This window comes from Zea mays, chromosome 4 (assembly GCF_902167145.1).
Source record: "Zea mays cultivar B73 chromosome 4, Zm-B73-REFERENCE-NAM-5.0, whole genome shotgun sequence".
NCBI lineage: Eukaryota > Viridiplantae > Streptophyta > Magnoliopsida > Poales > Poaceae > Zea > Zea mays.
Genome location: NC_050099.1, coordinates 241,783,001 through 241,793,389, shown reverse-complemented (window position 1 = coordinate 241,793,389; position 10,389 = coordinate 241,783,001). Strand labels below are relative to the sequence as shown.

Sequence of the window (10,389 nt, the reverse complement as noted above, 5' to 3'; positions counted from 1 at the left end):
TAAACCGACTCCAACCATCCAGTTTTTTTTTTGTTTTTTTTTTGCAAACTAACCAGCTAATCCACCCTATTTCCGGCAAGCATGCAGCAAACCCACGGCCAGCCCGGCAGCGAACGAACCGCCGCCCTTGCTTCGCTCGCGGCCGCTCGCGCCGTCGCCTCGCAGCTCCTATAAAGCGGCGCCCCGTCCTGAAGCAGGAGAAGCAATTGAGAGAGAGATCACCGTCGAAAAGCAGTCTCCCAATTCCACCGAATAACTAATAACATCTCCTCGAGCGCGAGGCCGGCTTCCTTGGACCAATCCAGCAGCAAGCGACCCGGCCAGCACCAGCAGCCATGGAGATGAAGAAGGTCCTCTGCGCCGCGCTCGTCGCCGCCGCCTCCGCCACCGCCGTGCTGGCCGAGGTCGCCTCCGAGTCGCCCTCCGAGGCGCCCGCCGGCGCGGCCGCCGGCGCGGCCGGCGGTGCGGCTGGCCCTTCCGCCAGCGCCGCCGCCGCCGCCGCAGTGCCCGCCGCCGCGGCGCTCGTCGTCTCCTTCCTCGCCTCCTTCCTCCACTGAGCGACGTACCGCGCGGAGTGCGGGAAACCTGGGATGGAGCATCGTGTTTGGTTCACCCGATTAATAATTAATTAATCGTTGTTTTATTTATTTATTTATTGCTTGCGGTTGCCTAATTATGTGATCGTCTGTTGTTCCTTCCTTCGTTCCTTCCTTGGTGATGTGTGGGTCGCCAAGGGGGTTTCGTTTCTGTAATCCTGCCTGATCGATGCTAATACTATGATCCCAATTTGGTTTTTGCGATCCTACCGTTTTGTTTGAATCAGAATTCAGAATGATGCCAATTTGGTTTTGTAATTCTACTGTTGTTTTATCCATGGACACATGCTGACGTAGCTCCTCAGGTCATTGCATTGTTTGAATCAGAGGATACCTAAACGATGTGGAGAAAAGAAAAAGAGAATGGAGCAGTTATGCTTTGCATCATGAGTCATGCCGCAAATGTCAGTCGTCACTGCGGTTGCAAATAGTTGTGGTTGATGCAGAATTCCAAGATATTGGTTGGGATCACCAACGAGTACCTTTATTTTGTACATAATTTTTTAATACAAAGAATACTGTAGGACCACCCTACAATAATTACTTAAAAATAATAATAACATAATAATCGCGCGAATCAGCTGCTAGATTCGACATCTTCGGAAACAAAGCCGACGTACACAAAATTTACATCTTTTAGGCCTTATAGTTTGTGCCGGATTGGTGGGTTGGAACGATTCCTAACCGGATTGCTTCTCTAATTTATATGAACTTTAATTAGGCCTTGTTCATTTGCGTCGGAATCGTTCCGACTAATCAAAGTTTATATAAATTAGAGAAGCAATCCGGTTAGAAATCGTTCCGAACCTCCAATCCGGCACAAACAAACAAGACTTTAGTCCTTGTTCGTTTGCGTCGGATTGCACCCGGAATCGTTCTAGCTAATCAAAGTTTATATAAATTAGAGAAGCAATCCGGTTAGGAATCGTTCCGACCCATCAATTCGACACAAACGACAAGGCCTTAGCTGGAACGATTTCGAGTATAATCCGACACAAAGGAAGTGAAATTCCCCAATACTCCATATGCGATGCCAACGAGACCAAAAGTGAAAAATTCCCCACTCATGTTTGCTATATATATAAATAGCCTCCTCAGTCCTCCCCTCCCGTAGTCCCGTCTCCTCCACCTTTCACTTTCCAGTTCAAGTCAAACCACGTTCCTCGCGGTCGCGGAGGCTCACGCCAAGCTCGCTAACCGCTCCCCTCCTCCCTCACTCCCTCGTCTCTCCCTCTCCCCCCGAATCCTCGACACCCAAAGCCCAAACCCTAGCACGGGCAGCGGAGCTGCGTCGGGCGAATGGACCTGCAGCTGCATGTCTTCTACAGGGCGCTCGGGCTCTCGTTCGTCGGCGGCCTCAGCACCGCCATCGGTACGGCACGCACGCCCGACTCTCGGCTCCGCGGTTGCTGAATTTCCGATTGCTTGCCGCCGTGCTGCGGTTCCTAGGATTTCGATGCTAGCGGAGACCCACTGGCTGCCGCTGGTTGCAGTCCAATTTCCTCGCGCCCAGCTTGGGCTGCGCGGTCTGGAGCAGTGTACTCAGATGCGATTGACTAGTGTTCCGCATTCATAGGATAGGATAGGCGTTTCTCGTACTGGTCGGGGGGGGCGAGCAACTAGCAGTCTAGCGTAACCATAATTCCGGTGTCTATACAACTCTGTTGCCTCTGTTATTACCAATAAAATTGTGGAACACCTTACCGTATGATTTTATTCACTCGCTATCAAGTGATGGAAAATCGTTCCTCCACCTGTAAAATTAATGGGTTACTCCTCAAGTTTCGAATGGGAACCAAGTAGCACAGCTGCCTCAGTTTAGGACTACTCTTGCTTGGTTAAATATTACATATAGCTACGACCTCGTCCACGTTGTACTTACTTTTGTGATACAAGTGTTGCCATGGTGATTTGATGAACTACCTCAGGATGCCCAGCCTTACTTTTCGTTCATCAAATCGTAATGGTGACGCCTTGTGTGCATTTGAGTTTTTTTAGCAACTTCACCCACTGCATCTGGGTTTGAATTCTCTGTTTCAGGTGCACTGTTTGTCGTTTTGAATCCTGCCCCTAACCTTAAAGTGCTCGGGCTTCTACAGGTGAGAAACTATCAAGTAACTTCAGATATCCTCTTCGAGTAGGTTGTTTAGCTGCTAAGGCTCTATATGCTGTTGAAACTCACTACAGGGTTTTGCTGCTGGACTTATGCTCAGCATCTCCTTTCTAGACCTGGCACACAATGCCCTGAATTCTATTGGCTTCTTGAAGGGGAACCTCTGGGTGAGCCATAACCTGCTTATAGTTCTTCAATCCAAGCTCATCTAGCGTTCATCTGTCCACATAACAAGGAGCAACTGCAGTTTTTTGCAGGGGTTCTTTTCTTCGGTTTCATTATTAAGTTTATCCCAGAGCCAGATTTTTCGCCACCAGCTGATCCAAGCGAGAAAGAGGTTGGAATGAACAGCCCTTACTGATTTTCTTATGCCAGATCAATTTGTTTCCTCACTAAAATAGGAAAGCTGAACAGAATTTAGTTCTCTTTGTTTGGCTTGAGGAAAGCAGGCTGATGATGGTGTATCAGGTAAAGATATGATGAGAAAACATCGCCGGCAAGTGCTATTCAGTGGTATTATCACTGCTGTTGGTAAGAAACACAAATGCCTTATGAAATCATTCAGTGCCCTTATTTAAGAAAATGCACCCCTTGATATTAGTTTCGAAATTTGGATGACATAATTATTTCGACTGTTTCATTTCTTGCTGTATCTTCTAGCAATATTTTGCGCAGCTTTGCTTCCTTGAAGCTGCAATCATTTTAATTGGCAAATGCTCTTATTGCAGGAATTAGCTTGCATAATCTTCCAGAGGGAATGGCTGTATTTCTTGGATCTGTCAAGGTAATACCTTAGTACAGTTATGCCAGCATTATAGCTTAAATCACTAACTGTCTAACCACCTTTTGGGTTTTGAATTACTGAAATAACATTCTTTTCTTTGGTCAATTATCTATTTAATTAATTCTTAAATGGTTGAACTAGTGGTACTCTCCCTGTTATTCATCGATGTGCAGATTGAAATGTATTCTAGAATGTCTCGGCTTGAGTATATACATCAGTATAATAGCTTAAATAACAAAACTAAAGCAACAATTATTCCTTTAGTTCTTTGTCCAAATAATTTGTTCTTAACTGTTTAATTAATGATACTCTCTGTTATTTGCTTTTGAGATTGAAATTCAGATCCCTGCTATCAAATATAACTTATTTAATCATTCATTTTAATCTGTGTATATGTTGTAATTATTTACCATAAGCTCCCATCTTGCAAATTTTATAGTCTTACATAAATTGTAAATGCCCTAGGATGGGTAGATTTATGAACAAATGAACTTACTATCAAGTATGTAGAAGTCACTGGCACTCTTTGGCTTGGGATGGAAAGTCTGAGGAATCACCATCCCTTCTGAGCATTTTGATGATTTGATCTGCTGATCTGTACTCCAGGAACATAATCTATGATTTTATGATTTTTCCTATAGGTTACAGCTTCTGGAATGAGTTGTTTTAGTTCCTTTCAAAATGCTGCTTGTCTTGCTATTCCTTTTGTATATTCCATTTTTGGTTCATTGCAAAGGTGGAATTGATTGTGCCCTGCATTTCTTCAAACAGAGAACTGTAGGACTTATTGCTGTGTGCCCTCCATTTTTGGCCTAGCTTTGTTAGTTCTGGAAGGGCTCTGCCCTAAACCTCATGCTGTGTTCCAAGTGTTTTTATTTATTATGATTGTTTTTGTGCTTGAAGTGATTGTTTTTGTCACAATAAAAAAATGCAGGGTCTTCATGTGGGCCTGAACTTGGCTGTTGCTATTGCCTTACATAACATACCAGAGGTACAAAATTCAACTATTCAGCTTTTGTCGTTATATGACAGATTTTCTAAAATTTGAATTATTGTCACACATAACTATTCAGCTCTTGGATGCATTTGCACATGCAGTAAGATTCAAATGGCACAAGTTTTATCTTTGTTGTAAAGCTTTTAAATTTCATGGTCAATATGAATGCCAAATTGTTATGGTTACCTTTACATGTGCAAATTAATGTATATCATGGACTCACAGTGAATCTTAAGTTCTGTGTGATAAACCAGCTTCTGAATTTTGCTGGGTATCTGATAATCCTTTGATCCATTTCTTTTAGTTTCAAACTGTATGAGTTTTGCCAGAATCAGGTAGCATCTGAAGCAGTATTAAAAAGAATATGTTTCTAAATAGTATTAGCACTTAGCAGAATATATTTTAAACTTTGAAAGATAAAAAATACAACTGAGGAATTAAAGATTCTCATTTTATGAAGAGAATAGATGCTATACGCATAAAAATGATAACTGGGCAATGATGATATGTTGGCATATTTGTTATGGATGTCATTCATGTTATTTTCTTTTTTTCTCTCGAAAACATTCATGTTATTTTCTTCTGTATATTTGTATCTTTTATTTGGATAAATGTTGAGTTTCATCCAGTTCGGTTCATTTTGCCCAGTTCAATATACTAACTACTTAACACTTTGGTCTAGACTCCTCTTCCTTAACATAATGATATACAGGTCTCCTGTGTGCTCGATTAAAAAACTACTTACCAATTTGATACCTTTTCAGGGGGTTGCTGTAGCTCTTCCAATCTATTTTGCTACCAAAAGGTACTTGTTATCTCATGCAGAGATTGGTGGTCAATGAAATTTATTTTTTTCACAGCAGCCTTCAGAGATGAATCTAGCGTTGAATATATCTAATTTGCGGGCAAAAAGTTTCTCTAAAATAATCCTAAAATACCATCAGTTCAAATCTTCCATGAATGTGATATATGTATGTTGTCCAAGTTGAGAACTTGAGCTAATTATAGGAAGAAAGCAGATGTTAGCTAGCATTTTCTTTTGTTTGTGATGCTTGCTCATAATGTTTTAACTATTCTTGTATTTGTCGGGCCTTCTATTCTGATATTCCTATGTTTCTGTAATGTCACAGCAAAAAAAAGGCATTTTATACGGCAGCATTCTCTGGTTTGGCTGAACCACTAGGAGTGGTTGCTGTAGGTATGCTAATTCCTGAACCCTCCTATTGTAATTGTGTCCTTCAGACGCAAACTAGATCCAAAGCTATCTATGATATGGTACCTTATTTAGCACTGATGTTATTTCGGTTACTGCAGCTTTGTTGTTTCCAAGCAGTTTGAATCCTGACATTCTTGAAGGCCTACTTGGATCTGGTCAGTCCGTTAGGAAATTGAATAGTATTTGTTATGTTTCCATACCTGAGTACTCTGTTGACTTCTGTGCCTTTGTGCAGTGGGTGGTGTCATGGCTTTCCTCACTTTGCATGAAATGCTGCCTCTTGCATTTGACTATTGTGGCCAGAAGCAAGCTGTCAAAGCTGTCTTTGTGGGCATGGCCTGCATGTCTGCAAGGTTTGTCGATTCTTCAAATTAAGCAAAGGGATTCCTTGAGTAAACATTTTGTCTTAATGACCAGTATGGATTTGCTTTCCCTTTCCGCAAAAGACTCGTATGTGGCTTTTTATAACTTTTGCACTGCAGCATGAGAGCATCAACTAGTCAAAATCCTCACAGTGGTTTTCTACTTTTCTCACAAATCACAAGCTTGCTTGCATGATCTATGGTACTAGTTTCATATGTTTTTAGCACTGCACTATATAGGTGCTAGGGCATAGCAAAGAGAATAGGCTGCCAATGCCTTAAGTTGTCATCTAATAAATGATAAAAGGTATCGGCAGAAGTCTCTGCAGACGTCAGCAATATTATTGGCATTTCTAAAGTGCATATAATGGGGCAATTGCAGTATAGCCCTATAGGGTTGCGAAGGTGCTGAACTTGATATCAAAGTAGTAGAGCTTGTATTGTTGTACACGCCTTTTAACAGCAGTACATACTGAGTATTCTGTTACAATCCTAATTCATGTTCTTTTAATTGACAGCTTGTACTTCTTGGAAGTCAGCTTACCAAAGGAGATAAGCTTGTAGCATCGCGCTGCAGGTACTGGGAGGCCATAGCCTGTCAGTAGATCCTGAATTCTAGGAGGAGGAACAGCACAATAAAACCATGAACAGTGACTACTGGTGTGCCGCCATTGATATTGTCCATCTTACCGTGAAAGGAGGGAGAAACTGCATTTCCCCAGAATGTATTCCCCAGATTCCTCGTGGGACCATATGAAAGAATTGAAAAATGTACTGTAGTACTCTGTCGTCCGGCAATGGAAGCTTCGAAGTCGTCAACTAAACTATTTCTAGCACTCTCGTCGGTTGACAATGGAAGATTCTATGTAAAAACCCATCAGATAGATGTTAACCTTTAATCTTTAATTTCTTAAAAGTACATTGAAATAAGATACTTTGCTTTCAAACACCCCCTATATTTAGTTTGAACCAGTACACATCTCCCTTGTCTGAATTGAAACACGTACAAGCTGCCAAAGGTCACTCAATCTTTGGGACTAGGTAAACAAGCTCCCCGAAGTAGATTTGCCCAAACGTCGGGTTCAGATCGTCCAGGTTGGATCATGAGTTATTTGGCATGCTTGTGCTAAGTCAGCATCAGGTTGGTCCGTATCTCCATTTGATGTATCAGGTCGAGTTTTTTTTCGTAGGGTCATGTATTTTTAGCTTTGAATCAGATTTTGGATAGCTCATGGATTATTACAGATTAAAAACTATAGTCTATAATTACCCATTGCATTAGTCGGGATTTTTTTTAGATTGATCGGGTTGGACGGTCCACGTCAACCCCGAAAGATTGTGCCTCTGCTTCATAAAGAAAAAAAAACGAAGTGGCAAAAATAGAAAGTGCAGCCGCCGTAACAAATTTTCATGTCAGACCGCTATCGACAGTGCAGCTTGGCCAAGTCCTATATTCGACATCATATCTCGCACATACTGCATATTTGATACGCATGTCAGAGAACTTACAGATGCGCATGTACAGTAAAGGGAGCTCTGCAAACCATGCTGTACCACCAGATGAAACATTTTACTTATTGTCCGGATTACAAATCATCTGTCCTCCATTTGACAAAAAGACAATTGTTGGAGCGAAGGCAGAAACGCCACCCTTCACTCGAAGTCTCCGCTGCTTAGCCGCTGCTCTGACAGAGACAAAGCAGGCAGAGACACTCTTCGCTTGATCGGCACCAGACGAAGACCGGCGACGAAGGCATCCCACAGTGCGGCCTCGTCCAGCTCAGAGGCCCACGTACGATTCGGCCCATTGTAACGGGCCCTGCGTAGCCGCCGCGTGTTACGGGCCTAATTTGTAAAGGCGTCCCTGTAATTACAGTCTGTAACCCTGCTTTATGGGAATATTCTGGGGATAACCTAGATAGCTGAGGGCACATGCGTCCTTAACACAAGGCGCAGGGCGTTCAGGTACCTATAAATACCCCCGCACAGTGCCCGTGAGAGGCCTGGTTAACAAAGCTGTTGCCTCCTAGCTCGTAACCCTATTGTCACCACTGTTCACCCTTGTTGGCCTCCTTGCGTTTGAGAGCAAGTTCCAACATTTGGCGCCCACCGTTCGTGCTACGACAAAACCACCCGCGATGGCACCCAAGAGAGCTAACCCGAAGGCTGACGAGGCTGCGAAGGCAGCACTGCTAGCCGCAAGAAAGGGCAAGGCTCTCGCCCTCACCCAATCCACCCACCAAGAGCCCACTGAAGACAATGTTCCCCACACCTGCGAAGACGACACCTTCCACACCTGCGGGCCCGAAGGACAATCGCAGCCGCCCCCAGGCTTCGCCCCACTGGAAGGCGCGGACCTCACCGAGGACGGTGAGGTCCTCGGCGTCTCAACAGAAGAACAGCTACAGCTGCGCGCCCTGCGCCTCAAGAACCGCAATCTCCAGAGGCAGAAAGAGATACTGGAAGCCAAGCGCCAGCGTGTGTCCGCACTAGCCAAAGTGCGGCAAATGATACGCGACGAGGAGCAGAAGGCCCAAGACCTCGAGCGCGAGATCGCGCTGATGCAGCGCGAAGGCCACCTTGGCCTGCACCAAGAGCCACCCCTCCAGCAGCGCGCACAACCGGAAGACACGCGCGAAGGCCACCTCGGCCTGCAGCATGGCCCACCCCTGCAACACCGAGCACAGCCGGAGAACCCGCGTTTCCCCCAGCGTGACTACACCTTCCAGCACGGCGCGCCATTCCAAGGGGTCAACTACCTCGACGAGCGAAGTCCCCTGGCGCCACACCTGCAAGTGACGCCTTGGCCAGCTAACTTCCGAGCAGGGACCTATCCCAAGTACAACGGCAGCACCGACCCAGCGCAATACATAATGAGTTATCAGGTCGCCGTTGCATCCGCCGGAGGGGACGACGCCACAATGGCGAAGTCTTTCATCATCGCCCTAGAGGGCCCAGCACTCACCTGGTTCACCAGATTGCCTCCGCTGTCCATTGATTCATGGAGAAGTCTCAGGGACAAGTTCCTGCTCAACTTCCAAGGGTACCGCCCAAACACCGACGCCTTGGCCGAGCTCTCGCTTTGCAAACAGCTGGAAAAGGAGACTCTGCGGGAGTATTACAGCAAATTCTTAACACTCAAGTCACAGCTGCCCTCCGTCGATGATCAGATCGCTATCCACTACGCCATCAGTGGCCTTCGGGCCGGCGTCCTCTACAGCCACTGTATCAGAGATCCACCCAAGAACCTGCAGGAGCTATATCAGCTCTTTGAAAAATATGCCAAATCCGAAGAGCTCCACCAGCGCAAGGTTGAGTCACAGCGGAAGCCCAAAGATGCCCCACAGTCCAGCCGCATGTGGACGAGGACTCCGCAGCCAAACTCCGGTCGAGATGGTCGCAGTCAGCAGCAAGTGCACAACATCGCCAACCAGCAGCCTGCTGCTGACCCCCCTCGTCGCCAAGAACATCCCCCCAGGGCCGCGGAAATGGAACTCGTGGCAGGGGCCGAGGGCGCGCGCAGCCGCCGCGCCGGTTCTACTGCCTTTTCCACGGCGAAGACTGCGCCCACCAAACCAAAGACTGCCCCGAAACGAAGGCCACCAGAGACAGAATGGCGCGGGCGCAGCCATCCGACAATCCCAGAATTGTCGCGCATAATTACCAGCCACCCCCTCCACCATATATCTACGCTCCCGCCCCGCATCCACCGCACCACGCTTACCAACACCATCAGGAAGTACAAATCGTACCTCCTCCACCCCCACCACCACACCAGCAACATCAAAACATCCCCCATGCCCCAAAGCAGGAAGACTTCGCTGATCAACCATATCGTGGAGTCATTCACATGATAACAGGGGGGTCCAGCACTGACTTCGACACCAAGCGACAGAAGCGGGACCACTACCGCAGCATCAACCATGTCGCCGTCACTGGCCCAGTCGTGCAGACAAAGTGGTCCCACATACCGCTAACCTTCGACGCACGAGACGTCGACCTGCGCAGCGCCCCCCACATCGACGCTAAGGTCATCAATTGCAGCGTGGCAGGCTGGGACTTACACAAAGTCCTAGTCGACAACGGCAGTCAGGCGGACATCATCTTCCTCCACGCCTTCGACCGCATGGGTATAAGCCACAGCCTGCTCAAGCCTTCGGACAACCCGTTTTATGGCTTCGGCGGCAAGGGCACCTTTCCCGTTGGCAAAATAGAGTTGCCCCTCTACTTCGGTGTAGCACCCAATGCCCGAAGTGAGCAAGTAACCTTCGATATTGTCGACATGGTATATCCATACAACGCCATCATGGGCCGGGGCTCC

The 10,389-nt window shown here is 46.3% G+C and overlaps 2 protein-coding genes across 3 annotated transcripts; both read left to right on the top strand.

The window, feature by feature from the left end:
* Positions 1-205: 205 nt before the first annotated feature.
* Positions 206-800, top strand: LOC100278640 (uncharacterized). Its single transcript, NM_001364468.1, has one exon. The coding sequence runs from the start codon at positions 336-338 to the stop codon at positions 555-557; it is 222 nt and encodes a 73-aa protein (NP_001351397.1). The 5' UTR covers positions 206-335; the 3' UTR covers positions 558-800.
* Positions 801-1,694: 894 nt separating this feature from the next.
* Positions 1,695-7,017, top strand: LOC103654840 (zinc transporter ZTP29). Of its 2 annotated transcripts, none has more exons than XM_008681664.3 (12): positions 1,695-1,968; positions 2,637-2,695; positions 2,784-2,876; positions 2,957-3,046; positions 3,159-3,240; positions 3,438-3,493; positions 4,428-4,484; positions 5,255-5,295; positions 5,621-5,688; positions 5,805-5,861; positions 5,942-6,059; positions 6,587-7,017. In XM_008681664.3, exons 1-12 carry the CDS (start codon positions 1,896-1,898, stop codon positions 6,630-6,632), a joined length of 840 nt encoding a protein of 279 aa, XP_008679886.1. In that variant the 5' UTR covers positions 1,695-1,895; the 3' UTR covers positions 6,633-7,017. The 2 variants fall into 2 exon arrangements, with proteins under 2 accessions (XP_008679886.1, XP_008679885.1); XM_008681663.4 differs by having other exon boundaries at positions 3,156-3,240.
* Positions 7,018-10,389: the final 3,372 nt, after the last annotated feature.

What these genes read in the sequence shown, in the direction of transcription:
- LOC100278640 (NM_001364468.1), top strand. Translation starts at nt 336, where the DNA reads ATGGAGATGAAGAAGGTCCTCTGCGCCGCGCTCGTCGCCGCCGCCTCC.
- LOC103654840 (XM_008681663.4), top strand. Translation starts at nt 1,896, where the DNA reads ATGGACCTGCAGCTGCATGTCTTCTACAGGGCGCTCGGGCTCTCGTTC. An exon ending in CGGCCTCAGCACCGCCATCG is followed by an intron (nt 1,969 to 2,636) that starts GTACGGCACGCA and finishes TCTCTGTTTCAG; the next exon opens with GTGCACTGTTTGTCGTTTTG. An exon ending in ATCTATTTTGCTACCAAAAG is followed by an intron (nt 5,296 to 5,620) that starts GTACTTGTTATC and finishes GTAATGTCACAG; the next exon opens with CAAAAAAAAGGCATTTTATA.